We start from the raw sequence: 25,346 nt of genomic DNA, 5'->3' as shown, positions 1-25,346 counted from the left end.
GGTACTACGCTTTCAAACAGACATTCGCTCACGCACACTGCTTCCAATACTGTCGCGAAAATGCTGTAAGAAATTGAAATCCATGGCTTTTCTGCCGATTGCGCTGCAGAGTTCAACTTAGAAAAAATATTGGAAACCAGTCGAGAGCAAAGCCAGAAGACATCGGCTCTCTAACCGTAAATGCTTATGAACGCTACGAGAAAGATGCAAAAATATTGCACCTCATGTACTGTAGTCCATCTCAATACCCCGGGGCTGTCCGGCCCGTACTTGCAAATACCAAAAAGACCAATGATGTTGTGAACCCGCCAAGGTTTGACCCCTTCCACAAGCAAATGATGCAAATCATAGCAACGAAAGCTTTGCAACGGTAAGTGAGGCTCTAAACGAAGTGAAGATAACTCTTGAAATATATCGAACTTTTCCGCTGCCATAAAAATTAAAACACCCAGATGAAATAAGATGGATGAATCCCGGTACTGTCCCAACCATGACGTGATGGCCAATAATCACGCCAGCGGTATGTCGACTACCCGACGATGCAATGAGATGGGACTGGTGTGAGACCAATAAAAAAGCAAGGGTCCTGTCGCTAATTGAAACCATAAGGAAAATAGAAATCCGAGGACAAGTCAACCTGGCCGAAAGAGGGCAAAATAGTGTTGACAAGGCGTTTTTTCTTTTCTTTTTTTATCCTGAGTCATTGCTGAGCGTGCTCAACCGTCGGTTGGATCTGTGTTGTGTTCTGATCATGGAGACGGCAACAAATGCCTGCCGCGGATAACCTTCTTTCAAGCACACCGAGCGTCTCTGACAGGTCAAAGTTGAACTTCGCAACTCAAGAGGCCCACCCGGTCAGGCAAGGCTCATCTGCAAACATTGAGCATTCGAAGTGCATGCGCAAAGCTTGCGGTCTACACAAACTTGGAGGTTCGTTCAACCTCTCCGCTAAGGGTTGGTGACCCCCCGGCCGGTCTGTGACAAGCCCTGGCGCACGGCCTGAGGTAGAACGGCAGGGATACCTTCATCATCGTCTTCAGACTCGTCAGATGACTCTTCCTCGTCATCATCATCATCATCAACCAAGTTCACAACAGGCTGAGCAGCCGGGGCTGTGGTCTCGGTTGTAGCGTTAGCACTCTGCTGCGCAGCAACCGACTCAGCTGCCAATTGTCGCTCTGGTGTGCCACTAGATTGGCTTTCACTGTCTTGGCTCTGTGGTGATTTCGATCCCGACGAGACGAAAGGGGACACCTCTTCAGTACGAGATTGCTGCACAGATCCCAGGTTGTTGATGCTGTTTGTTCCTTCGCCATCGACTCTGCGACGTTTTAGGTCTCCCTCGATAGGACTGGCATCAGAATCGAGCTCCCTCTTGACCGGCACGTTATCATTGGCCGTATTAGGGGTGGACCACGTATTTGAGGCCGCGGGCTTCGGTACTGGAACTGGCGTGGTCGCATAGGCCTTCGGAGGACGTCCCGGACCGACAGGCCTGGGGACTCCTCCGTGAATAGCCGTCAGAGACCTTCGGGCGTCATCAAGAGCATTACGGTCGTATCGTTCCTCATGCTGGCGACCCATGCGTTCACGCTCAGCCTCGATTTCCTTTTTAGTACGGCGCTCGCGAAGCCGCACGCCGTAGTTCTTCCTGATCATAGACTGCTTTGTGCCGAAACCATTTCGCAAGCTATCGATACGGATGCGTCGCTCATTAAGGTCTGCGATGGATTCGGCTGCTTTGAAACGGTCTGCAAAGGCTATCTCGGCCTGCCGCAATTCTTCTTGAAGAGACTCGCGCTGACTCTGGGTTAGGTGAGCATAAGGATCGGAGCCGCCGATGGTCTTGCCCATGCCATCTACCGGGGTTTCAGGTGTGCCAGCAGTTCGCGGTGTAGCAGAGCCGTATGTCGCCGTGCGCTGGGGGGTTGATGCTGCAGGATATTGGTAAAATTCAGTCCGCAGAGGTGCTGTCGTGTGAGCAGGAGCAACCGCAGCCATTGCTCCCGCTGCGGCCACAGCGGTACTGTTCATGCCCTGCTCGGCAGGAGTCAGGCCGAAGTCGCCGCATACCTTGTTGTTAAGATGCTGGCGTTGACGTTAAGACATATTCGGCAGGTCTAGTTAGGATGCAGGTGGAGAAAAAATAACACTTACGTATTGCAGTCCAACCGTAGTGGTAAAGCCTTGGCCACAATGAGCGCACGAATACCTAAACCCTTCAGGCAGTGCCGGAGCGCGTGTGCAGACCTGCTTGCGCATGTGGTGATCATACGCCGATTGTTGTGTAAAAGTGCGATAGCAAACCGTACATTGCCAAGGGGCTTTCGGATCAGTTCCTGATGCTCGAGTAGCGCTGCCTCCCGTGGGAACGTAGCTGGCCGGGCGTGCGGCCGAATGTGTAGCCGGAGGCGAGTCGGAAGGGATGACCCGCTCCTGGTGGTTATTATCCTGCTCCACGACGTCATTTGATTCATATCCAAGGCGCTCTGCGCGCGATAGGGCGTCCACCAATGGCTTTGCCTCAATAGTCCTCAAGCGCAGCTCCAGCGCTTTATCCAGGAACGAATGTGAGGCCTTGGCAAGTATAGTGTCACTGACTACGTCGAGATCCGCCTGGCTAAAATGTTCCAGCAGGTCTGCTTTGCCTGCTTTAACCATCTTGGAGCCGAAATCGCGGATGGCACGTTTTGTCATTGGGACAGTCGCATGGTGAATGCTAGCATTAAGAACAAAGGCCTGGTGAAAGTCGGTTCCAAGCAAACACTTTTCCCAGTTGTCGCGTATGGCTCTCCTCACAGCATCGCCCAGAGATTGCTGTATGGCATATGTTATGCGAGCCACGTCGTCCACAAATTTCGGATTGATGGTTGCGTGATCCATGGTGGGTGACGGATAGCCTCCACCACGCATCGTCGGATTGGAAATCTTGTTACCGGGAGGGTCCATGATGGAAGGCCTGTTCCGAGGTCTGCCCGGTAGGCCTGCACTTGGTGATGGCTGAGACTGTGCAGGTGAGTACGTGGAAGTCACAGGTGCAGTCGATGCTGGAGAACGGTGGAATGCACCACCTGAAGGCTGCGCTGAAATGACGCGAGGTGGCGGCGGCTCAACGCTTGCAGGCTGAGTAAAGCGCCTGACATTGTCAGGGTGCATCGTTGCTGTTGTTGAAGGAGCATAAGAGTGAGGCAGGTCTGATGTAATTATCGGAGTTGGCTGTCCTCCCAGATGCCCCGTTGGGTGTTGTGTTGCTGTAGACGCCATTGAAAAGTCCCTTGATCTCTAGAGCATAGAGAGACGTGGAACGCAAGTAAAGTTGATTGAAAAAGTTGCCGCCACGAGGACGCAAGAAATCACCTCAAGAGGAAAGTGATTCTATACTCATGAATAAAATATTAGCGAACGGCCTCTCACTTTGGAAGGAACTGTTTGATCGTTTTCAATTGCCTACCGGTACCTGCCAAGTGTGGTGGGATGCGAGTGTGCACGTGATTCCTTTGTATCAAAGATACCCCCAACGCGCTTTTTGCCTGTTTGTTGTAGGAAGTGATTTTTTTTCTTTCTTTTTTTGGCGTTCAGAGCGTTCAGGGGACCCAAAGGACGAACACTCGAGAGTCAAACGAGAATGACAACGGTCAATACGAAAATCCTTGTCGAAATAACGGTATCTCAGCAACTTCTTAGAAAGTTTGGTAAAATTGAAACGCGACGAGCTGGCATGACACGCAACGCGCGATCAAGGCTCTTGAAAATCGTGTAGAGTAGTGTCGTGCTCTTGCTGTTTGCCAAGTTGGGCGGGCGTGCGAGTAATAATAATGGTAAAGCACGGGGGTAAAATTGGTAAAATTACAAAATGGAAGGGACGGATGGTAAAATGCTTTTGGGTGGTCAGTGCATTATCTCCCTTGCGGCTATACTCTTTAATAAAAATTACTTAATGCCTGGCATTTTCCGGTTAATGTGGGAAGAGAAAGGGGCGCCAAGGCGAGTAAATGCAAAGGCGCCCCGCTTGTACGTTGTCCACCCAAGTTACCAGCAAAAAAGCTCTGTGCACGATACAAGTGGAGTCTTGGTCCGTGCTAGGTTTGATTATTGTGAAAGTCTTGAACAAGGCAAAATCAGACGCTCTTGGTGCGAACTCTGGGCTCCCAGCGCCCCCATCATTCATGCACTATTCGCTAGTAGATCGTTCTAAGCGTCGTCGTTAAAATTAAGTACTATCCATGATAAAGCGCTAGACAATACTCGCATCCCCACTTTCTCAGCAAACCCGTGCCCCCTGAGTACTAACCCCTTTGAAGATCCATTATACAGAATACTTTAGCGGAAAAGAAACATGGTTAAAGCTGAAACTTGAATCGTAAGAAGACAAGATCGACGAAACAGTCACGCGCTCCTGAACCTGGATTTCCTATCGGGAACTTTCAGATTTTGGTCCCTCTACAATGAGCTCTCATTTTTCTTATCCATCAGTCGTGCGGCCACAACAACTCATCACAGACTGCCTTCGCCGATACAGGCCAGCATCAGACGCTGGTAGTCGCCGCTTGTTTCGCCCTTGATCCTCTTTGCCAAAGATGTTCCGTACCGCTTCTCGTATGCGATTTTGACGTTGGCCAGGTTCTGGCGGTCCCAGTGCGAGCGTACCACACGTGCGACCAACAAATGGTCCTTGGTGCCGAGGCCGGCCATGGCATCTTCGAGTAGCGCTGCTTGGTGCATGTATTTGTCCAATGCGTGGCGCAGCTGGAACTGCAGCGCATCTTCCATGTGGCCGGAGAACTCCTATGTTCGCGGGTCAGTTATCAAGTTTCACATGGGGGAGGGGGTGCGGAAACGCATTACTCATCGAGCCCTGAACCTACCTTGCGAAACACCTCCTCCAAGCTGCGTCCATATTTATTCTGGTACTGAACGGCAATGTCGCGGATCTGATTATCGTTCCTCATGCTCATGATGCTGCATACCACGATTTGATCTGCTCCAATCTTGCCCTCGGTTGCATCGTACAGGGTCTGCACGTCGCGCTGCGTCGCGCCGGGGTCGACAGGTGCCGAGTCCTCCGCCCTCGTGGCCTGCATCACCATGTCAAAGTGCCGCTCCGTTTTCATGCTCAAGTCGCCGCGCACGTCTTCCTCGAGCCGCCGCTGGAACACCTCCATGTATTTGCGCTTGATGGCGTGCATGTCGGCGTTGGACCTGCCCAGCAACACGTCGTTGAGGACTTTTTCCTTTGTCCCCGGCCCCGAGAGCGCACTGCGCAGGAGGTGAACGTCGTGCAGGAGCGGGCCTTGCGCCAGAGCCACCAGCCCATCCTCAAAGTACCTGCTCGTCTCGGATTTGATGTCTTTGATTAGGTCGCGGTTGTGCATGCGATGGAATGCGATGCGGATGGCGTCGACCTGCAGCGGGTCTTTATTGGAGAGGATGCGTATGAGGGCCTTCTCGTCGGTGCCAAACCCCTTCATCGCCTTGCGGAGCCCGTCCGCATCGGGGTTAGGATCCCAATTTATTGACTGTGGCGGGCCGTAGCCTAATGAAGGTGGTGTCGGCGGATAAAATTGTTGTTGAGGCGGCGGTGCGCCATACTGCTGTAATGGTTGCTGTCCATAGGGACCTGGAGGCGGAAAGGACTGTTGGTGTGGTGGGTGGCCGTACCCTTGTGGAGGAGGTTGCCCGTAGCCTTGAGGGGGTTGACCGTAAGGTTGCTGTTGAGGATAGCCGTGTTGTGGTGGTGGGTATTGCCCAGGAGGTGGTTGATGATATTGCTGGGAAGGATATTGGCCAGGAGGAGGATATTGGCCTTGTGGAGGCGGCTGGCCATAGTAGGCGCCTAGAGGCGGTGGAGGTTCTGTTGCGCCATTCAAAACAAGTTTAGCTACTGTCACAAGATCCGCGAATGACTGGTGCATCAATGCGCGGCAGAATTGACTTACGGCCACCATACGGGGGGTAACCTTGATAAGACATGACTGGTGATTATGTTTGCTGTCCGTCGCTTTGGCGACACTGGCACAGCAACAGACTGAGGCTGGCGATTAACAATACTATTTAGGGCTTAAATTGCGTCAAGTTGCGACGAAGCCTAACAGCAGCTGGTAAGGCTGGATTTATAGCGGGCAGCAGCGAACAACAATGTTGGTGCTGTTGGTGGGGTAGAAAGAAGCTGCGCTGGCGGCTGATCACCTAAGGACAAGGATATCCAAGTACAAATGCCCAAAGCGAGCGAAGAAATACAGCTTGTACATTTTGACAATACGGATTAGACGGCGATAATGAGCAGCTAAGGGGCAAATTCTTTTCTTGGATCGTTCAAATCGATTTCATCGGTCACGCGCACGCGCAATTCGATGTGCGTGAGTGGACGACGGCGGTAGCATCACGACGGATAGTGACGAGCGACCAGTGGCTGAGTTGTCCGCAGTCGGCTCAGGCGCAAGGCGCATTTGGGGCAATCCACGTCATCCCCACTACTCTACACGTACTTTGTACACATGACCACCTGAATGAATGTGAATGAATGGCCTAAAATGGAGAAATACTCGAATTTACCCTGCACCTACACGCAAAGGAAATTCAAAGACCCCACCAGGTACCTACCTCGTCCTTGTGCCTGGTAATAGCACTTTTATCAGGTATTTCACATATTTTTGTCCCCCGGACTACGTAGTACGAAATTTCGATTCGCTCAAAATAAAAATAAAAAACAAGGACAACCCTCGCCGGTACATTCATTCAGGGTGTCATGTGTGGACCGATTTGGTGGAATCGAATTGTAGCTTGCACTGTACGCGACAGTCTGATTGGTACTGGACTAGGTGCCTCCACGGCCTGACTCCATAATACAGTGGATGTTGTGCCTTGCCCTAGATGGTAACAAGCAACCGTTTGCCAAGGATACAGACTTTACTCCTCCGCCACATTTCTAGGCGCAAATCATGAAAACCCAACAATAACCTGTTGGAGCAAGTCCGGTCCTTTCAATGCTTACGAAGTACGTTTGTGAGAATTCCGGGATGCATGCTGTGTTGATGCATGTCGACATGGGAAGCCTGATTTATGCTCTCGGGATTTAATGGTTTCGATCGGATCCAAAGCATTTGATCTGCAAAATCGTCGATCATGGACTGCAATAAGGTTCTGGGTAATTACCAAGTGCAGTGAGAAGAGAGAGAGAGAGAGAAAAAGAAAAAAGAAAAAGAAAACACACACACACACACACACACACACAATGTAGACCATGCTTCTCGAAAAGTTATGAGGCAAGGCTTTGAGCTGAGTGCTAGGTATGCATGTGGGCTATACAAGCTTCAGTCAGAGCAATCACGCCAATAGAAGTTATCCGTAGAGAAGAGGAGCAGTTAGTCATTTGCAGTCAAATAAGCTTAGGTGCTGCATTGGCACCCGCAATGGTAATCAAAAATTTAGACATGTGGATAGGTTGCCTTGCAGCCTTACAGCCCGCTTCATTGGCAGTGGTTTGGCTGCACAGGCGTAATCGACTTTGCTTAAAGTGCCTGCTTGATGGCACTGTTTCATTCTAGACCTAGACTAATTTGTTTCCGTCTTGGGTATAAGAATTAAAAAAGATGATGGCTGGAGTTCGGGCCAATTGAAACCGCGAGAAGCGGTGGCCCGCAGCACTAGTGTAGCAAGCCCCACTTTTCAACTCCAACCTCCAGTAATTCCCCAATTTAGGGGCAAACAGGCTTGCAGATTCACACCTACCAAAATCTACTTGGTCACCAAGGTATCTGACCAAGAAATGTAGATGGATTTCCAGCCTCCAGAATTACAAAATGTCGCAAGATAAGAGGCGCTGGCTTTCTGTAAAAAGTCGGCAAGGTAGGTGCTTGCATTGTCTTTGGGTTTCTTTTGCAACTCTCATTCCGGTTCGTTCAGTCTCTACTAGCAAGGCCTACCTTCCAGTCCTAGCCGTCGACATCCACCTGTCATCTCCCGAGACACTACTCTCCCTACCAATTTACAAATCTTGGGGCAGTTCCACAAGATGCATTTCAGAAACCTTCCAGTTTCATTGCTTTTGGCTTTGCTAGATTTTGGCACACTCTGCCCTGGGTTGCCCCTCAACTCGCAGCCTCAAGATCAAGGCCAAGGTCAGGCTTTGGGGCCTAGGGACCCTAAAGTCACATACACGGTGGTTCCCATCGACGGTTCACTCCCGACTCCAAGCCCCGGATCCGGCAATGGGAACTCCCCTGGCCGTCCTGGCCCGGGAGACGGAAACCAGGCCCCGCCCGGTGTTACCGTGACGGTTGAAAAGACAATGCCTCCCACGACCGTGACGAGCATTGTTCCTGCAAACACAGTAGTGGTCACTCATACCATCGTTTCTCTCTCTACTGTCACCGTCACGGAGAGTGTGGTCGAGGTGTCTACCACTACACAAGTCGCGGCAAGCTCAACCGCCGCCAGCTCGTCTCAGACTACGAGTGCAAGCCCAGACCCGACTTCGACCTCGGCTGATAAAAGCAGTTCCACAACGACGGCCACTGCCGAGTCCTCTCCTGCAACAACTGACAGCGCGCCTTCGTCGACAAGGCAACCCGATGATGGTCAGTGGTGGTCGCAAAAGTACCCGAGCTGGAATGCAACCAATACAGCCCGGTAAACATGACCGAGCCAAACTACATTTCAAATCTTGACAAGGACAAAAAAACAATTAACAGCACGCCCTTTTACTACATTCTCGATTCACCCTGGAGGCGCTTCATTCTATTACATACTTAATCCTAATATAACAGTACCGACATCGGTTTGCTGTTTCATGCTGTATGATTTACGTGTTACGGCTAGAGAAAAGAAGAGATATTCTTCAATGGCGAGCAGCCCGGTCTTTGTTCAGTTTCTCTTCAAGATTTGAGGTACGAGAAACAACTGGCTCAATTTTTTTTCGTTATAACATTAGTCTCATTCAAAACACGTGCACATACCTAAACAATGATCTCTTGCGAGATTTCTCTTCTTCTTTCATTTTTTACCTGCCACAACTCATTTTCTATGCCTTGCAACGTTGGTTTGGCGATATGCCTGAGTGATTTACCGTTTGCAGACCAGTGAATCTCATCAGTGACAAAGAACAAAAAGTCCGGCCTAGAACATCCCCGTGCCTTGGTTCGTCCAGACAAAGACAAAGAAAATGAATAAGTCACATCACCTCGTCTACAGATGGGAGGCGCTGGCACTTTTAACCTGTGTGATGTCCACTTCCTGATTTACACGAGATCTGAGGACCTACAATCATATCTTGCACCCCTTGAACTTGTACCCTCGACTCCACCGGCAGCTCAGATCCCAGGTGACTTGCAACTCGGAGAATAATCATCCTCAAAACAAAACCAGCAGACAAAAACAAGAAAGAGAAAACATGCCAGCTTTCAGCCTCCGCGATCTGCGCCCACTCGCGCCTTTTGCGCACCTGCTATCACCCCGCGAGTACGCGGTAGCCAAGGCGACGTACTCGCAAAACGGCCCCAGCTACAGCAACACGGGCCCGAACCAGCCCGTCGCCATTGCAGTATCAGCGGTCGTTGGCGGCATGGGACTAATTGCGATCCTGTGGGTTGTCATCATACGGATCCGTGATAGGAGGATGAAGGAAGCCGAGGCCGAGGCCGAGGCCAAGATGAGCGCGGTCGCTCGCTCGGCTGCGACGTCGGTTTCTGGGCATGATACTCCAAAGGGAGGAGGGGAATGAGGTGATTATTAACTTGAGAGCAGTAGAAATTTCGCTTCGGTTATGGTATTCCAAGCGGCTGTACTAGCCGAGGTTGACCATTGGAGTGCTGAAGATGATTCAGATATTTGCAGTCGAGTGTAATAAACATTCGTCGCAAAACCAATACAGTTTTCGGGAGGTCAACGAGACACGCAGCAACAAAGAGGTTGTTCACAGTTTGGTTGTTAGGTCCGCGGGCTGCCTACTTTCGCGTGTTCGGGTCGTCAAGGGCCTCACGGACGTTGCTGTCGATGGCCTGCTCAAAGAGCTGGATGGTGTCGCTCTCGTGGACGGCCGCGGTGGGGCTTGTGAATGTGATTTGCTGCGCCATTCTCTGGTAGTTATCGATGCTTTGTGGGCAAATAGCATGGCGAATTTCGGGGTTACACAGAGTCCTGCAATTTGAGAGGCTATTGGCAAGACATATAGTATGGAGGCCTTCAACTGCTTGCTGTGGCAACATCGTATCTTGAGCTGCTACATAGGCTTGAGCCAGCAGTAAATTTAGTCCTCTTTTGCACCAACTTGCCGGTGCTTCATTCAGCCGTGCGGAGGAGCGCGTAGCGAGCGAAGCAAGCCTAGGCACCATGGGAGTAACGTTTTCCTATGGTATGCTCAAGCGCGAGACTCCTGTCCATAGGGGCGGCCCTATTTTGGCTCGATTCGCTCCGTCCCGTCTCCGTCATCTCTTTACCAGTGGCGTGTCTTCAAGATGTCTTATATCTTCAGCTGGGCTAGGATAGCATCTCCGTGGTTGAAGGCGGATTTTTGTCACTGTCTCCAAGCTGCCAAGTCCGCCCGGTCTCGACGGCCTTCTCGAAACGCGACAGTTAGTCCTGCCGCAAATCACATTGATGCTTTCATAGCAAAGACGAAATGACAGTATATCGATCATGTCTCGTACTGGTGGGACATCCTAGCTTCGGATTTTCTGTACCTTGAAATAGCAATGGATAGTCGACCATGAGGAGCTGCCGAAACAAGTCATAGTCGCAAACTATGTGCTCAAGATGTTGGTCTCTCCGGAGATTCACAGACCGCGAAGGTACGCTTGAAAAGTATTTGTACTTGATCCGGCTGCTATCTTTATTTCGACACATCTGCATGCACGATCCAAGGAACCCGTTGAGTGATGGATTGCATTGCCTCTGCCTCGTTCCTGAGCTGTTCTGGAGCTTCAAGCTACCTTACCCAGAACAGGCAAGCAGGGATGGTAGCTTTCCCCGCATCTGTAGCTTGTAGCTTGAGTGTACAGATGAAAGGCGTCATTGACTTTGTTGGGGGTTCATTTTATCCAGTGGGAAGTGAGCGAGAAGTTCCAGTGTTCCATGCGTTGAACGAGTGGGCATCGAAATAGCCGAATGTGGAAAGCACATATACTCAGATCTACCTTACCTACTTGGGTAGGTGCCTAGCCATGTATCCCCGAACTCGGCCAAAAAAAAAGAAAAAAAAAAGCTGAACCGAAAGGTCAATTGGATCGTGAACCTGGTCCCAAGTAAGCAGGCTGTTATCCGCGGGCACGCACGAACCTTTCAAACCAGCCGAAACTACCCAACAGGATCAGCAAGTTCAGACGTGTTTCTGCGTTTTTCCGGGATTTGTCAAGGTGTGTCATCGGGGCAATCAAAATCCTACTTACCAGACAAGCCAGACTTCGTATGTACCTTGCACGAGGCACTTTTTCCAGGTTGATAAATAGTCTCAAGTATAGCCGATAAACGGCTCGATTCCATGACTTTGTGTACAGATTTTCGGTACAGACGGACCAATGGGCCCGAGCTACACACAAAGCCTGGCACATATGCAGTTTCATGGGGTAAGACAAATCGAAAAAAAAGGACGGCAGTGATGCGAAGGGCTTGATTGCAGCAATGCACGGATGCAAAAGAAAGCATGACAGCTCGGCTTGAAAATCATCTGTACAAAGCTCGTGGCCCGAGTGGCGATATACTTCGCGGCACTTTCCACGTTCCGAAGTCCCAACGTTATAAACGCTCAAGTCGTCTCCGCTCCCCATTTTCGGGTATGTGACTTTGACCGCCGTTTGCAAAAGCTCATCGAGACCAAACAGGAGCACTTCAGCGTATAGGGAACAACAACAAAACAAAACAACCATGAGGGCTCTAGGCTGCATAGCCTTCGCTGCGGCGATGACGCCGGTAGTGGCAAACATGCCACCCAGCGAGTTCAACTTTCCAAGCGTCAACAACGACACGGTGTTGACTGTTGCCTACACCTTCAATGGAAACACCACCGTCGTTGATCCCGGTACCATGTTTGGCGGCAATGGTAAGTAGTTGTCCCCCTCCTTTTTTTTTATCCACCGAATCCAGGCATTTATCGCGCATTGTAAAGCATGAACCATTGCAACTCAATATCGAGACTAAAAAAAAAACACAAACTTAGTCGCCCGGAACCAGCCCCAGCTGGCCGTGGACCCGACCAAGTTCCGGTCACTCGCAGACTACACCGGGCAGTACGTCGTCATCATGATCGACCCGGATGCGCCGTCCCCAGATAACCCGATACGGCGGTCAATCCTGCACTGGTTGGCGTCGGGCATAACGCAGACGCTGGGGGGTGGGAGCGGCAGGATCTCTGGCCAGAGGTCCTTGACCAACTCGACGCCGGCGACGGTGCCCTATGCGGCTCCCGGTCCGCCGCCATCTTCGTCGGCGCACCGTTACTTCTTCTACATCTGGCAGCAGCCGCCCGGATTCCAGGTCCCTTCAAGCTTCAACCCAAACAACCGTGCCAACTTTGACATTGAGAACTTTGTGCGCGAAACAAACCTGGGCGCGCCGGCTGCGGCAAATTACATATATGTAAGTTGCGCTTCTTGAGAATACTTAAGATCAAACGTATCAGACAGAGACAGGAAGAGAGAGATTATATGGGGACAATTGAATCGCCGACTAACCACGGGTTCTTCAGGTCTCGCGCCAGGACAGCGTCCCAATGACGTTTATTGCCTCCCCCGGATCCGAATATCCTGGCGGCAACGGAAACGCCGTATTCCCCAGGAAAGGTGACGGCAACGGCAACGGAAACGGTAATGGCAACGACAACGGAGACCCATACAATCCAAACTATCCTGATGAGGGCGCTGCATCTGGAGGCATTCAAATGTCCAATTTTGCGGCGTTGATTTCATTTGTGGCCATGGGCCTGGCCTGTTTGGTTTAGTCAAGCAGCTGTTGGGCGAGTTTTTTCTCTCTCAAAGGCCCGTTTACTGTTAAATAATACCTTTTAGCGACGGCCCCGGGACTAAAAAGTCCAACCCGTGGGGTTTGTAATATGTTGAGTCTGGTTTTGGTGACTTGTTGACGAGTTGGATGAAGGAAACATTGCAATCCACAAGACCACAGGATTGCCGTGCCGTTGTGTTACGCTTAATCATTAAGCCGAGAAAAATAAAATTTTAGTTCCGAGCCTAATAATTATGGCTTTGCCATTTCCAACGCGCGCATCACATAAAAATACTCTGTACAAAATCTGGTTGAATCCCCGCGCCGTCCTGTGATCTACAGTTGTAAAGATGACAGAGATTCGTCTGAACTGCCTACCGTTGTCGAAATCCCTACCTGGAACCAAAGATGGACCGATGATAGCAAAAGAATAAGTCAGGGATGACAAAGACAAAATCTGCCCCTTCTGAGGCGGCAATCCGGAACAGATTGAGACGCTCAAGGTCCACCCTATCCTGCCCTACGGAGATGAAGCGGGGCGATTTAGGTTGGTTGTTTGCTAGAGAAGGTTGCCCCTGCCGCGCTGCGCCTTTGATCGTGCCAAATTTGGCCCATTTGAAACGTTGAGAGCGTCAAACGATTTTCTTTCTTTATTCTGAATGCGCATACTACGTTGTAGAAAACTCCCTATGCAATGACCCAGAAAATGGATTTGAGTGTGATATATCTTACGTATTACCACTTGTTTATTGTTTAGTTCTAGTTCTAGGTTGTAATATCGGCAAAGACCACCACGTGCCAGGAAATGAGACTCTGCGCTTGGATACTGAGGAAAAATATTGAGTGAGATCCATCGAATTGCTACCCAATTAATATCGTGTACTATAGTACGACTCCACGGCATGGGACCTGTTACGTTTTGTGCTAGACTGAGAGCTACAGTATTTCCATAGGCGCAAGGCGCCCAGATGGTACAAAAAAACACGCCTCGATCAGCGCGTCTTGGTTCAGGACTTCAGGTCCACGTTAAAGTGGAGTTTGTGGGGGTTTAACCCGCCAAAAACCTCCAGGCTGGACTACCCACGTAAGAGGTCAAACAAACAAAGCCCTGGCAGCACCAAAATTAGCAGGTGGTAACAGGGTGAAGCGGAACCTCCAAGGTTATTTGCGGCAACAATCTTCACCAACTCAAATCCCCTTGCATCACCAAGTGTTTCCTTTGCCCTTGACACACGAACACACACACAGCCGGGCCTTTCTTTTTCTCTCGCTTTATGCCTTCGACCGGGAGCCCTTTGAAAATAATTCCCCGCATTCAACGGATGATTTTCTCATTCATGTCGGGCATTTGAACCCGCGCGCCAAGGTGGACCAAAATAATACGGATCATCATAGCCGAGACGATACAACGCTCGACTACAGTCACGACTCGCGGCTTTTTGTGCAAAGAAAATGTGGATGACGATGGGTGAACCCAAGGTGACCAGCGAACAGCTGCCCATGGCTGGGAAATACCGCCACCAGATTGGCGGAAACCACGGGTTCGACCGAAAAAAAAAAAAAAAAAAAAAAAGCTCGCGGGGGTTCCGCTTTGGCGTACTGTACACAATACGCGCCCCTTGCTCGGCTGCTACGCTGTAACTGTTTGCCACGCGCTGTTTCCTGAGGAATCCAGGAACAAGCGCAAGCGACGCAAGATCACAAGATGTCGGCTGCCCACTTCGGCATGAGTGGTGCTCCCGCAAAAGGCAAGTGATGTTGTTGCTCGTGGTATTGCGAAATTGAATCGCGGCCTCTGAGTGGTGCGCATAGGAAAATAAATCTCCGGAGTATCGAAAAAATAACGTCACTGTCGGCTTTCGTCCTTCACCAGAACCAACTAGCTCGGTACTTCCCCGCGTGCCAAGTATCCACCGGTACTTCAGCCCAGGTCCTTTCACGGTTCACCGCGCTTCAATCCAGGGGGGGAAGCGCGAGGATGCCTTGCAGAATGGGGCCGTCGACTGACTGATGTCAGACAGGGCAACGCCGTTCATCACCCCCTAAACGTTTCGTTTTATGCCAAAAGCACGTGCGCTAATGCCAACCGGCCCCCAATGCTAAATAACATATAACTTCTGCCTTCTCCCCCCCGGGGCTAATCATCTGAGGATCTACAGCCGACATGCTCCCTTGATCGTCTTGACCGGCCAGCCGTCGACGAAATTCAAGATGCTCTCACTCAAGGCCGTGTTGAGATTCGCCTCAGTGGCTGTCGCCGTCGTCCTCCCGACGTTGGCACAGGCCCAGGCGCCGGAACCCTCTCTCTCGGTCCGCTCCCCCCCTGTGAGCTACAACAACACGCTGGTGAAGCAGCGCGCCGATCCCCAGATCCTCAAGCACACCAATGGACGCTACTACTTTATCGCCACCGTTCCCGAGTATGACCGTGTGGTGATGCGCCAGGCCGACAGTATCCAAGGCCTCAGCACGGCCGAGGAGAGGTTAATCTGGGCTCGCTCACAGTCGAAAGCTGGAGTTGGTTACGTCTGGGCCCCTGAGGTATGTGACATTGCCGCAAACACTCGAGTAGTATGTATGTATTCATTCATGGTACTGACAAGATCAAAATAGCTCCACAAAATTGGCGACAAGTGGTACATCTACTTTGCTCTGGGTCGCACTGCTCCCTTCGACGTCCGTCCCTTTGTCCTCGAGGGCACGGGCTCCGACGACCCCATGGCTGCCAGCTGGGCCGAGAAGGGCTTCATCACCACCGACTTTGACACCTTCTCCCTCGATGCTACCACGTTCGAGGTCAATGGCGTCCGCTACCTCAGCTGGGCCCAAGCCGACCCTAGGTTCGACAATGGTGGCGGCACCTCTCTGTTCCTCGCGCGCATGACGAACCCCTGGACGATCCAGCGGCCCTCCATCGTCATCAGCCGCCCGGACCAGCCCTGGGAGCGCATCGGCCACAACGTCAACGAGGGTTCGTGGGGCATGGTCAGGAACGGCAAGGTCTTTGTGACGTACTCGGCTGCGGCAACCGACGCCAACTACTGCATGGGTCTGTTGACTGCCGACCAGAACGCCGATCTGATGAACCCGGCCAGCTGGAGCAAGTCCAAGGACCCGGTTTTCGTCAGCAACACTGCCACATCGCAGTTTGGCCCTGGCCACTCGGCCTTTACCGTCTCGGATGACAACCAAAGCGATGTGCTCGTCTACCATGCCAGGCAGTACAAGGACATTCGTGGCGAGCGTGAGTTTTGGTTCCCTTTTTTTTTTGCCCCTTTGCATTCGCAAAACACTTGAACAAGCCACTGACATGAGAAACACAGCCCTGGACAACCCTGACCGCATGACCCGCGTGCAGAAGCTCTACTGGCGCTCCGACGGTACCCCCGACTTTGGAATCCCGATCCCCGACGGACCCCACCCGGTTCGCCTCCGCTCTTCGGCCGACCAGACCCTCTACGTGGGCATCGCCAACAACGCAGTCCAGAGCGTCAAGGACGCGCCCGTCCAGAACACGCAGTTCAAGATTGTGGAGCCTGGCCTGGGTGGCTCCGGCACCATCAGCTTCGAGAGCACGGCGCAGCCTGGCAAGTACCTCTCGGCGGCCAACGGCTCGGTCAGTCTGGCGACTCTCAGCAACACCAGCGATGCCGGAGCGCGCAGCAGCGCCTCGTTCCGTCGCGTGGCTGGACTTTCGGACGCGACTGGGGTTTCGTTCGAGTCTGCCGCCCAGGCCGGGAGCTATCTTGTGTCGGGCGGTAACGGTGCTGCTGTCTCTGTCGCGCCGTCTACTGGCGCCGAGGCTACATTCTACTTGGAGTAAATTTTTTTTGTCTCTCTCTCTCTCTCTGTTCTTCTCTTCTTTAGGCTGGTCTTAAAAAAACAACGGGGAAAGATCTGAGGCGAGATGCTCTTGGGAGGCCATGATGCTATCCCATGTGGCGCTTTTAATGAAAAGAAAACTAAAGCTTCAAACCTCATGACGGGTTCCAAATAATGGGGCGAGCAAACGGAAAGATCAAAATAGCCTGCTAATGCTGATTATTGGTATGATAATCTGTAGTTAACTAATATTTTTTTTAAATGAACAAAACATGATGAAGAAAACAAAACAAATGAAAGTTGCAGCGCCTGTTTGAATGGATGTTTCCGACGGATAAAGATGAACAGAACGAGAAGAATCCCACAGCCAAAGGTTGTGGATGTTTCTTTTTTTAAATTTTGAAACAAAAAGAAAAGCCCTCAAGCATCGTACTCAAAGCTGGTCTCGTTGGTCTTTCCATAACCGGCATATCCACCCTTGTCCTCGTCGTACTTGCCCTCGACGACGGGCATGAGGAAGCAGTCCTGGACCTTGCCGCCGGTGATGGAGTGCTCGACGGCGGCGGTGGCCAGGACGGCAAGGCCGTCGACGGGGTCGCGGACCAAAAACAGGCGCGGCATGCTGCCGTCGGCATAGGTGCACACGGCGGGGTACGACAGCTCCATGGCCGGGTCGACGGCGTAGAAGCGGAAGCCGTCGTCGCCGGCTTGGTCTTGCTGCTCCTGGCGACGTCCAACAGTCGCGGTCGAGTTGTTGTTGCTGCTGTCGCTGTCTACAGTCCCAGTCCCACCACCGCCCTCGTACTCGCCCTCAAATGCCACCATGACGACGGGCACGGCCAGGGCGGGAAGCTCGAAGCCGTCCGACACGCGCAGGCGGCTCGCGCCGACACGGCCCATGGTGTTGTTGTAGTAGTGCAGGATGCGGCCGGAGCCGTCGCCGACGAGCAGGTCCCGGTAGTTCTCAAACAGCTCTGTGCAAAAGGTCATGTCGGCGAGCGAGTCCACGCCCGCCAGGTAGACGTTGCCGTCGCCGCAGGCCACGAGGGCCGTCTCGGCGCCCGGGTCGACCATGAGGGACAGCTCGAAGCCGTCGGTGCGGTTGTAGGGGCTCGCGGGGATGGGCGTGCTAGTGTAGGAGAGCTCGGTGCTGCCGCCCTTGACCTGGCTGGTCAGGTCTTGGATCGCGGCGGCTGGGGGAGTGGTGGTTTGGCGCTTGGCCAGGCGTAGGGGGCTGGGGTCTTGGCTGTCTTCACTGGCTTCGGGAGTGGGGTCTTGGTCGTCTTGCTCGTCGGTAGATGGGGTGGATGAGGATGCAGTGGTCAATGGGGTGCCCTCGTCTTCATCGGTGCTGGTTGGGATGGCGGTTTGGGTGGTGCCTGGGGTGTCTCCGTCGACGTTGGTAGTTGCCGGGATGCCGCTGGGAGTGGCGGTTGAGGATGACGACGGGGGGTTCTCCCTGCCGGGAAGGCTGAGTGTCGGGAGCCATGAATGGTTAGCAACATGTTGCAAGGGGTGACGGGGCAAAACGAGGAGACCAGCAAAGAAAAGGGGTATACTCACGCAATACAGCCCCGCTTGAGAACCTTGTCCTTGGTGTCAAACAGATCCTTCTTGGAGCCCAGGAGATCCACATAGATCCTGTTCCGCCAGCTGATCTGCGTGGCAATGCCGGTGCAGCCATCGGTAGAGGCGAAGCCTGCGCTGAAGCCACCGCCACTGGCCTGACCGATGCTGGCGGCCGCCTGGGCCGTGGCCTTGATGGACGGCTCGTCCGTGAGGCCGACGCTCTTGTCGAAGCCGCCAATCTTGAGCCCGCACTTGACGCTGACAGGCAGGCCCAGCTCGGCCGCCAACATGATCTGGCCCTCGGCCTCGAACACGGGCTTGAAGTAAGGCTCCCAGCCCTCAGTCTTTGAGCTGGAGGGGTTCACAAAGTCGAGCTTGGCCAGGGCGTTGGTTATGCCCATCTCGGCACCGGCGAGCAGCTTGCCCTCGGCGGCGGCCAGCAGGGAGACGCGTGAGCCGAGGCTGACGCGCGGGCCGATGGTGACGATGCCGTACGAGAGGCCCGGCAGGCCGACGTCGAGCAGCGAGCTCTCAAAGTCTTTTTGGTACTTAATCTTGGCGTCGATGCCGAGCTTGAAGACCATGTTGAGGTCGATGCGCATCTCGACCTCGCCCTGCGTGAAGCCGCCGACGGGGGTGAAGGCGGCCCGCCCGGTCAGAGTGGCGCGGCCGTCGACGCCGCAGCCCACGCAGTAGACGTTGAGGTAGCCGGCAGCGCCCTGCCCTGTGGGCTCGTCCAGGGACTGGGGGCTGCTGCCAAACGACTTGAGCAGCACGGCGTCGCCCCAGGGGGACTGGGTCTGCTTGAGGCTGGGGTCCTTGAGGCGCTTGGCGTCGGGATTGTCGCTCCTCGAGTCGGGGATCTTGAAGGACAGGTCCTTGCTGATGGAGCCCGAGATGGTGGTGAGCTTCTGGATCGGGGCGATGATGGCCTTGGCGACGTTGAGGATGGGCTTGGGGATGATCTTGTTGAAGATGCTCTTGATGAGCCACCGGCGCTGGATGGCATTGTCGTCGCCGGGCGCCAGCTCGTCGATGAAATTGTCAAACTCGCCCAGGGTGTCGATGTCGCTGTAGCCCATCTGGTCGTCGAGGTCGTCGTCAAAGTAGGGGCCGAAGCAGGCCGTGGGCAGGCCGTGGACCGTGTCGACGGGGGCGACGCAGCGAGTGCGGTCCTCGCTGAAGCTGCTCTGTTGGGTGCCGTTGGTGTAGGTGCCATTGCCGTTGCCGTTGTTGGCGCTGTTGCCATTGCCATTGCCATTGCCAGAGCCAGGCCCAGGGGATGCCCCAGGCCCATTCGAGCCCGACCCCTGACCGCCGCCAGACAAACTACACAACAGGCTTCCCGGCCGGGGAACCCACCAACCCCATTCAGCCTCGGCCTTGTTGATCAGCTTCTCGGGGTCGCTAGCCTTGCCGGCGGCCACGATGGTCAGGCTGGCATCAGACGCCTCGAGGCCGGTGATGCTAAAGTAGCACCTGTCGGTCGCGGAGCCGCAGTTGGGCACGTTGGCCACGAGGACGATGCCGGCGGCCCATGAGCTCGACGCCTTGGCAAAGGCCTCTCTGCTCTGGAAGCCGACGCTGAGCGAGCCCGAGGCGGTGTCGTACTCGACCGTGGCCAGGGCAAAGTGGTCGAGCACCACGACGGGGGCCTTGAAGAAGTAGGTCAGGGTGCCAAAGTAGCCCTCCTTGCAGGGATCTGCGTTTCCATAGTACAGAGGACAGGGCGTCTCGGGCTCCCTGGGGACGAGATTGCTGATGCACCTGGTGCAGGTGCTCCAGTGGGTCGCCGGCGGGAGCGTGGTGATGGGCCCGGGCTGGGGAGGCTCAGAGACGGAGAGCGCCCCTGAGTCTGGAGGGTTGTTGGCGCAGGTGGACTGGTTGGCAGTGGTGCATCCTCCAGGCGGCTCCACGTAGACGATGGTTACGTTGAAGCCTTCTGCGAGGACAGAAGAGGCCCCGGCAAGAGCGACCAGGAGAAGCTTTGAAAGCATCTTTCCTTTTTTAAAGGGGGATGCTCAAGTTGTGGGAAAGAATGGACAAAAAGGCAAGAGCGATGCCTGCAAAAAGGAGTGCAATGTCCCTGATAGAGAAAACATTGTCTCTGGGAATAGCACGACGGCGACAGTATAAATACACCGAATCGACTCGAATACAACTACCATCTTTGCGGGCAATCTAGGGAGGCCATGGGGCCTAGATTCGTTCCTTCCCAGGGGCAACATCTCAGCCGCACACGCACTTGTAGAGTGGAAATTGAAGCTGAAGACTGAGGGTTTACAACAGTCGACATGTCAACTTTTCTTGGATAGGAAGGAACCAAGAAAGGTTCTGGATTTGGGCGGACTGGTCACAATTGGTCTTGTCTCATGCGATAGGTTCGATTTCAGTGTGGCCAAGGCCTTGGGATTTTGTCTCGGGTGACACGAATAGCCTCCCGTTCCCAGAGCTCAAGATAAAAACTGACCCCTCATCCTTTTTACTTGCACCAAAAGTCTATATTTGACGGAAATGCTTCAGCTGCAATCAATCCCCGGTAGAAGGGACCAAGACGAGGTTGATTGGCAGTCTATCGGCGCAGCCACCACCGGATAATGAGCGAGGGGATACGGTGTGATGGCCTGTCAATGGATGGTCTCTACTCTATAGGACCGCCGCCACCAATGATTTTAATGAGAATACTGGCTGATATTCGAAACCTCCCCTTTGTGATTGAAATAGGGGCCTGCAAGGCAGATAGACCAATAAGTAAAGGAGAAGAATATTGCTATAATTATAAATCAAGTGAGACTGTTTCCAGACTTATAATTTCTGGCAAAGACCAGCTGATCTTGATATCAAAATCTGAAGACGCAAGGGAAGTGGGACTAGTAATCTCGGTCAAGATGCTTTCCCGAGGTCTTTGTTCCAAGCTACACAAGTGTCTACTCTATTCCTGCCACAAAGTGTTTACCTAGGTTCCTGCTCTCGCTGACTATGAATTTATAATTGAAAAAAACTGTTACTCCAGGGTTTCGTGTAATGAAATAAACCTTATACTGCTGTAAACAAACAGCAAGAGATTTATTGATTTCCCCTATAATCCCGTATCGGACCAAGACCTTTCATTTTACAAGTACCCATCTAACTGATGGCATCTTTCTCACAGTCTCACTAGATATTCAAAAAAAGGTCTCATGCTCAAGAGTCAAAATATTCCAAAGGTCTGGCATGATTCCCAGTCTTTGCATGCAAAATCTCAAGACTTTGAATTCACGACTCGGGGGGCTTGTGCCATCTGTAGATATACTAGTAACTGGTAGACATCCGCGGGGTATCCGGCTTCCTTGTGCCTGCATAAGGTGCATCCCAGACCAGATGCCAGAATTATCAACACGGGTAATTTGGGAATTGATCGGCATCAGGCGCCAGGGGATCCATCCCCAGGTACTCAGGCTATTTTAAATATGCTTCCTAGTCCTCATATACACTGTAGTTGACTACAAAAGACTGCATCATTTTCCACCCCGGGTGCCATCTCGATCTTTGAGCCAATCTCGAAGCCAAATCAAACATTATATTCAACACATTCGGGGGGAATGGCGCAGTGGTTAAGCGCCATGGCTGTTACTTGAGTAACGTAGGTTCGAATCCTGCTCCCTCCACCTCCTCCCCGCTTACCCGTGGCAAGGATAACCCGGCTGGCTATCGACAACAACCACCCGCCTGTGCCGTCGAGCCCACACTTGTTGGGAACTTCGTCTCCATGGCTACAAACGACCGACAGCTCCGCTGTTTGGACACAGGCCCCTCTCGATGAAGAGCCGTCAACTGCCGTCAGACGAATCCTCCGTGCGCCTGAAGGCACGGGGTCGCGTCAGTGAACAAACCTGTAAGCAGGACCGGGCACGAACCCGGTCAGGCTCGATTCGCTTCTATGCCCTTGTTTTCCGCTGTGTAAATAGAGAAAATAGAAAGCGCGCCGAGATACCCCTCGGGAGGCTGCTAACGGCCGGCTAATGAGCCGGGCCGAGCCCGGCGTTAAATAATACTACTACTACTACTATATTCAACACATTGAAAAGAAAAAAATGCGTTTCACGTGTCTTCTTCTTCTTTGCACCGCCACGGTTCATCTCGGTGCTGCTTCTACATTGCCCAAAGATTTCGACGCCAGTCACTGTCCCAAAGTGAAAGATTTCGACGCCAGTCACTGTCCCAAAAAGGTCGACCCCAGCCTATGTCCTCGTCGGCCCGGTGGCACTTCTTGCCCAGCAAATTTCGACCGCAGCCAATGTTCTGCGGTTCTCAGCAACGCTGGTAGTAAGTGCCCGTTCTCAAGATTGCCACAGAATTTCTCTGCGACTAACCCTTTTGGTTTCCATTCTTTCACCTTTCTACAGACCATAAAAGAGACCTTTTGGTGCGCCGCGAAGAACCAGATTTAGGCAGAGATTTGCTTTGCTGTTGTCTTGATATTTGTCTGATATTCGTAAACGCTTGGTTGGACTGTCTGCTTGAACAACAACGGATGAGGGGCCAGCCGGAGGCGGTTAGGCAGGCATACCGTCAAGGGCGTCACGATGCATATTTCGGAGCCTGGTGGGGGTAGACAAAAAGTGTCACTAATAGCAAGGTACTGTACTTGTAAAAAGTTAATAAATGCTGCCTGCTTTTCTTTATTTATTTATTTTAATTCTTTTTTTTTAATTGCAAGTACATAATATAGAGGAAGACGGGCGTCTTCTACTAAATGTATTTTCTACTAATCACACCTAACCGCCCGGCGTCATTTGCTTCTTTTCCTGAGATCCGGGGCTTGTGCTATCCTCATGTTATGGATCCAGGGTCTGGCCTGCTTGTCCTCGCATGGGATATATGGGCGACCGGAGTTGCCGTTGTCATCATGAGTCGGACCCATCATATTCTACTGGCATGCATGGCCCTTTCCGCCCGGCCAACCATGTATTACGGCAAATAACAGCGAGGCCGATGAGAAAATGATACGCAAACAGGATCATGTCGCTCTATCACAGACTCTACACATCAAATTGCGGTGCATCGCATCCGAAAAACAGCCCGTGTCGAACCTGGGACAGTAGTTCTCACGACGTCTGTGTAACCTTGAATATGCCCAATTGCCACCTTTGCTGTCGAGGGATATACTTGCTGGTCTTTTGTGTGGTTGCTACACCCAATCTGCTCAATACACGAGCCGGAAAACTCTCGAGACGATTGCGACGCGGATGATTGCTGGATGGCTGTTGACGAGGAATGCGACCCAAATTTGTAGCCGGGATTGCCGTAAACTGCTACAAGAAAAAAAGTATTCAGACCTCCACTGGAAGCGCTTTTTGACGGCTGAATGATCGTCGGAGTGATTTAAAGACATTCGGTGCTGTCGGATGTGCGTTCCTCTTTTCTCATCTGATCCCCGGTATGCCTTTGTGTTCCATCAAGTGACGTTTGTCTGGGTTCTCGGAAATAACTCAGCCCAGATGTCAAGCTCGCAAAACCGGGGCATACAAGGCAAAAGTTGTGCAACACAAAGCTGTCATGACTGCGTAACCATGGTACTTGGCAAATCTGGCCTGTTGGTCGCAGATCATGCCAGTGTAAACGCCTTCCGGGTCATTATCGGTGAGATCCTGACCGAAAAAAAGGTTCTCGCCACAGACCAAAAAAAAAAAGAAAAAAAAACCGTTAGTATCATGTATGGTCCCCAAGGGCCGAATACAGTGTGCCAGATCAGGATCAGGCGGGGAGCCGTCAGCGGGCGGCACGGTGCATAGGTAGGTATGTATATAGATACTTAGTATAGTAGCCCAAGTGGTACAGCTTAAATAAATTCGGTGGGCGTGATTTGGGTAAGATGAGATGTGTACTGTCAAGACTGTCAAGACTGTAATTAATCATGTTGTATGTCAGATAGGGTATAGTCTGGTCGACAAGAGACTAACAAAAGTTAGCGCAAGATGACAGCGTCTACTCCTGCTTCAGAAAAAAAAAAAAAAAAAAAAAAAAAAAGGTCGCGCAAATTGACAGCCCACTACCTCGTAAGATGCACCCAGTACATACCGTAATATAGGCTGCCGCATCACGTGCGTCTGTACCCCCAGCAAAAACACATTGTGTTCACCGCCGCCAGAAATAGGATCCATTCCTGTCAGGAACACTAACTTTTGTGGCAGGTACTTGGGGGTGGTAAGAGAGGAACCATGCTTTAACCATCTCGTATCCATGACAAACGTCAAAATAAATGACCAACCCGAGCTGTCCAGAAGCGGAATGCAGGACGCCGGTCTAAACTCGAGAATCGGGGAATTTCCCGTGTTATACTTTCGAATCCTGCCATCATACTCATAGAAATTGACGGAAGCACGACGGGTTTCCTCGGAATCATTTCGATGGCTGCTTTCGAAGCATTCCTTTGTTCCCCCTGAAATACATCATAATAAACATAATATAGTAAGTATATGGAGACTGCCGGAAATCGCCAGATTTCCCGCATAGTCCGCCCAGGTACGGTGAGATTGGACTGACGCAACTGGGAGGGTCTCTGCTATGCTTGGGCTGCCCGTTTTATTTACCCCATTACTTTCCAAGGTGTGCGGAAAAAGGAAGAAAAGGACAGCGGTTGGCGGGTGCCTTTTTTGGGGTGGGCTCCGCTCCAAAGGCTTCCGTGCCGGCTCTTGCTCGGCCCACCCAGTGGGTTGCCTTGGTTGCATTCCAACGATTTTTTTGCGGGGAACTCATCCCGCCCATGCCCATCGAAAACACGCTGCAATTGGAGCAAATTTCGAACGGGCTGTCCGCCAAAAGGCAAAAGGTGAATACGAGCCGCAAGAAAGCTCGTGTCTTACTGTGGATATTGCCGGGTTGATGCAGTGCAGCCTTTCTTTTTACTTTCTTTCTTGGACCCCTACCGTTGCATACTACCTACCGTACAGTACAGCACTGTACCTACCTTACCTACCTGGGTTATTGTTTGCTGGTCTGTCTGTCCCTGTTTCCCCTCCAGCTTGCCCGCTTTGCGGTCTCAT

The 25,346-nt window shown here is 52.2% G+C and overlaps 9 protein-coding genes and 1 pseudogene across 10 annotated transcripts; 6 read left to right on the top strand and 4 right to left on the bottom strand.

The window, feature by feature from the left end:
• Positions 1-52: 52 nt before the first annotated feature.
• Positions 53-3,829, bottom strand: MGG_06848 (uncharacterized protein). The gene is made up of 3 exons (XM_003709520.1): positions 3,452-3,829; positions 2,158-3,375; positions 53-2,088 (listed from the first exon to the last, which is right to left on the bottom strand). Exons 2-3 carry the CDS (start codon positions 3,262-3,264, stop codon positions 949-951), a joined length of 2,247 nt encoding a protein of 748 aa, XP_003709568.1. The 5' UTR covers positions 3,265-3,375; positions 3,452-3,829; the 3' UTR covers positions 53-948.
• A 357-nt stretch (positions 3,830-4,186) lies between these two features.
• On the bottom strand, positions 4,187-6,306 carry MGG_06847 (annexin A7). Its single transcript, XM_003709519.1, has 3 exons — positions 5,937-6,306; positions 4,866-5,851; positions 4,187-4,785 (listed from the first exon to the last, which is right to left on the bottom strand). Exons 1-3 carry the CDS (start codon positions 5,968-5,970, stop codon positions 4,495-4,497), a joined length of 1,311 nt encoding a protein of 436 aa, XP_003709567.1. The 5' UTR covers positions 5,971-6,306; the 3' UTR covers positions 4,187-4,494.
• A 1,453-nt stretch (positions 6,307-7,759) lies between these two features.
• Positions 7,760-9,050, top strand: MGG_06846 (uncharacterized protein). Its single transcript, XM_003709518.1, has one exon. The coding sequence runs from the start codon at positions 8,012-8,014 to the stop codon at positions 8,630-8,632; it is 621 nt and encodes a 206-aa protein (XP_003709566.1). The 5' UTR covers positions 7,760-8,011; the 3' UTR covers positions 8,633-9,050.
• A 223-nt stretch (positions 9,051-9,273) lies between these two features.
• MGG_06845 (uncharacterized protein) lies at positions 9,274-9,823 on the top strand. The gene has a single exon (XM_003709517.1). It carries the CDS (start codon positions 9,389-9,391, stop codon positions 9,716-9,718), a length of 330 nt encoding a protein of 109 aa, XP_003709565.1. The 5' UTR covers positions 9,274-9,388; the 3' UTR covers positions 9,719-9,823.
• On the bottom strand, positions 9,782-10,070 carry MGG_16189 (uncharacterized protein; the record flags this gene model as incomplete). Its single annotated transcript, XM_003709516.1, has 2 exons — positions 9,782-9,806; positions 9,946-10,070. The coding sequence occupies 2 exons, from the start codon at positions 10,068-10,070 to the stop codon at positions 9,782-9,784; spliced, it is 150 nt and encodes a 49-aa protein (XP_003709564.1).
• A 1,729-nt stretch (positions 10,071-11,799) lies between these two features.
• Positions 11,800-12,928, top strand: MGG_06844 (uncharacterized protein; the record flags this gene model as incomplete). The annotated part of the gene is made up of 3 exons (XM_003709515.1): positions 11,800-12,031; positions 12,149-12,567; positions 12,677-12,928. Exons 1-3 carry the CDS (start codon positions 11,857-11,859, stop codon positions 12,926-12,928), a joined length of 846 nt encoding a protein of 281 aa, XP_003709563.1. The 5' UTR covers positions 11,800-11,856.
• Positions 12,929-14,480: 1,552 nt separating this feature from the next.
• Positions 14,481-17,038, top strand: MGG_06843 (alpha-N-arabinofuranosidase 2). The gene is made up of 3 exons (XM_003709514.1): positions 14,481-15,471; positions 15,544-16,174; positions 16,254-17,038. The coding sequence occupies exons 1-3, from the start codon at positions 15,142-15,144 to the stop codon at positions 16,751-16,753; spliced, it is 1,461 nt and encodes a 486-aa protein (XP_003709562.1). The 5' UTR covers positions 14,481-15,141; the 3' UTR covers positions 16,754-17,038.
• A 134-nt stretch (positions 17,039-17,172) lies between these two features.
• On the bottom strand, positions 17,173-20,318 carry MGG_06842 (uncharacterized protein; the record flags this gene model as incomplete). Its single annotated transcript, XM_003709513.1, has 2 exons — positions 17,173-18,223; positions 18,316-20,318. 2 exons carry the CDS (start codon positions 20,316-20,318, stop codon positions 17,173-17,175), a joined length of 3,054 nt encoding a protein of 1,017 aa, XP_003709561.1.
• Positions 20,319-21,896: 1,578 nt separating this feature from the next.
• MGG_20070 lies at positions 21,897-21,968 on the top strand (annotated as a pseudogene). Its single transcript has one exon. The product of its transcript is annotated as a tRNA-OTHER (tRNA).
• A 35-nt stretch (positions 21,969-22,003) lies between these two features.
• On the top strand, positions 22,004-22,972 carry MGG_16188 (uncharacterized protein). Its single transcript, XM_003709512.1, has 2 exons — positions 22,004-22,626; positions 22,707-22,972. The coding sequence occupies exons 1-2, from the start codon at positions 22,395-22,397 to the stop codon at positions 22,913-22,915; spliced, it is 441 nt and encodes a 146-aa protein (XP_003709560.1). The 5' UTR covers positions 22,004-22,394; the 3' UTR covers positions 22,916-22,972.
• The last annotated feature ends 2,374 nt before the right edge of the window (positions 22,973-25,346 follow it).

The sequence above is a fragment of the Pyricularia oryzae genome, chromosome 1 (genome assembly GCF_000002495.2).
Source record: "Pyricularia oryzae 70-15 chromosome 1, whole genome shotgun sequence".
In the NCBI taxonomy this organism is placed as follows: domain Eukaryota; kingdom Fungi; phylum Ascomycota; class Sordariomycetes; order Magnaporthales; family Pyriculariaceae; genus Pyricularia; species Pyricularia oryzae.
Note: the sequence above shows the minus strand (reverse complement) of the source record. Positions and strands in the feature narration are given on the sequence as shown.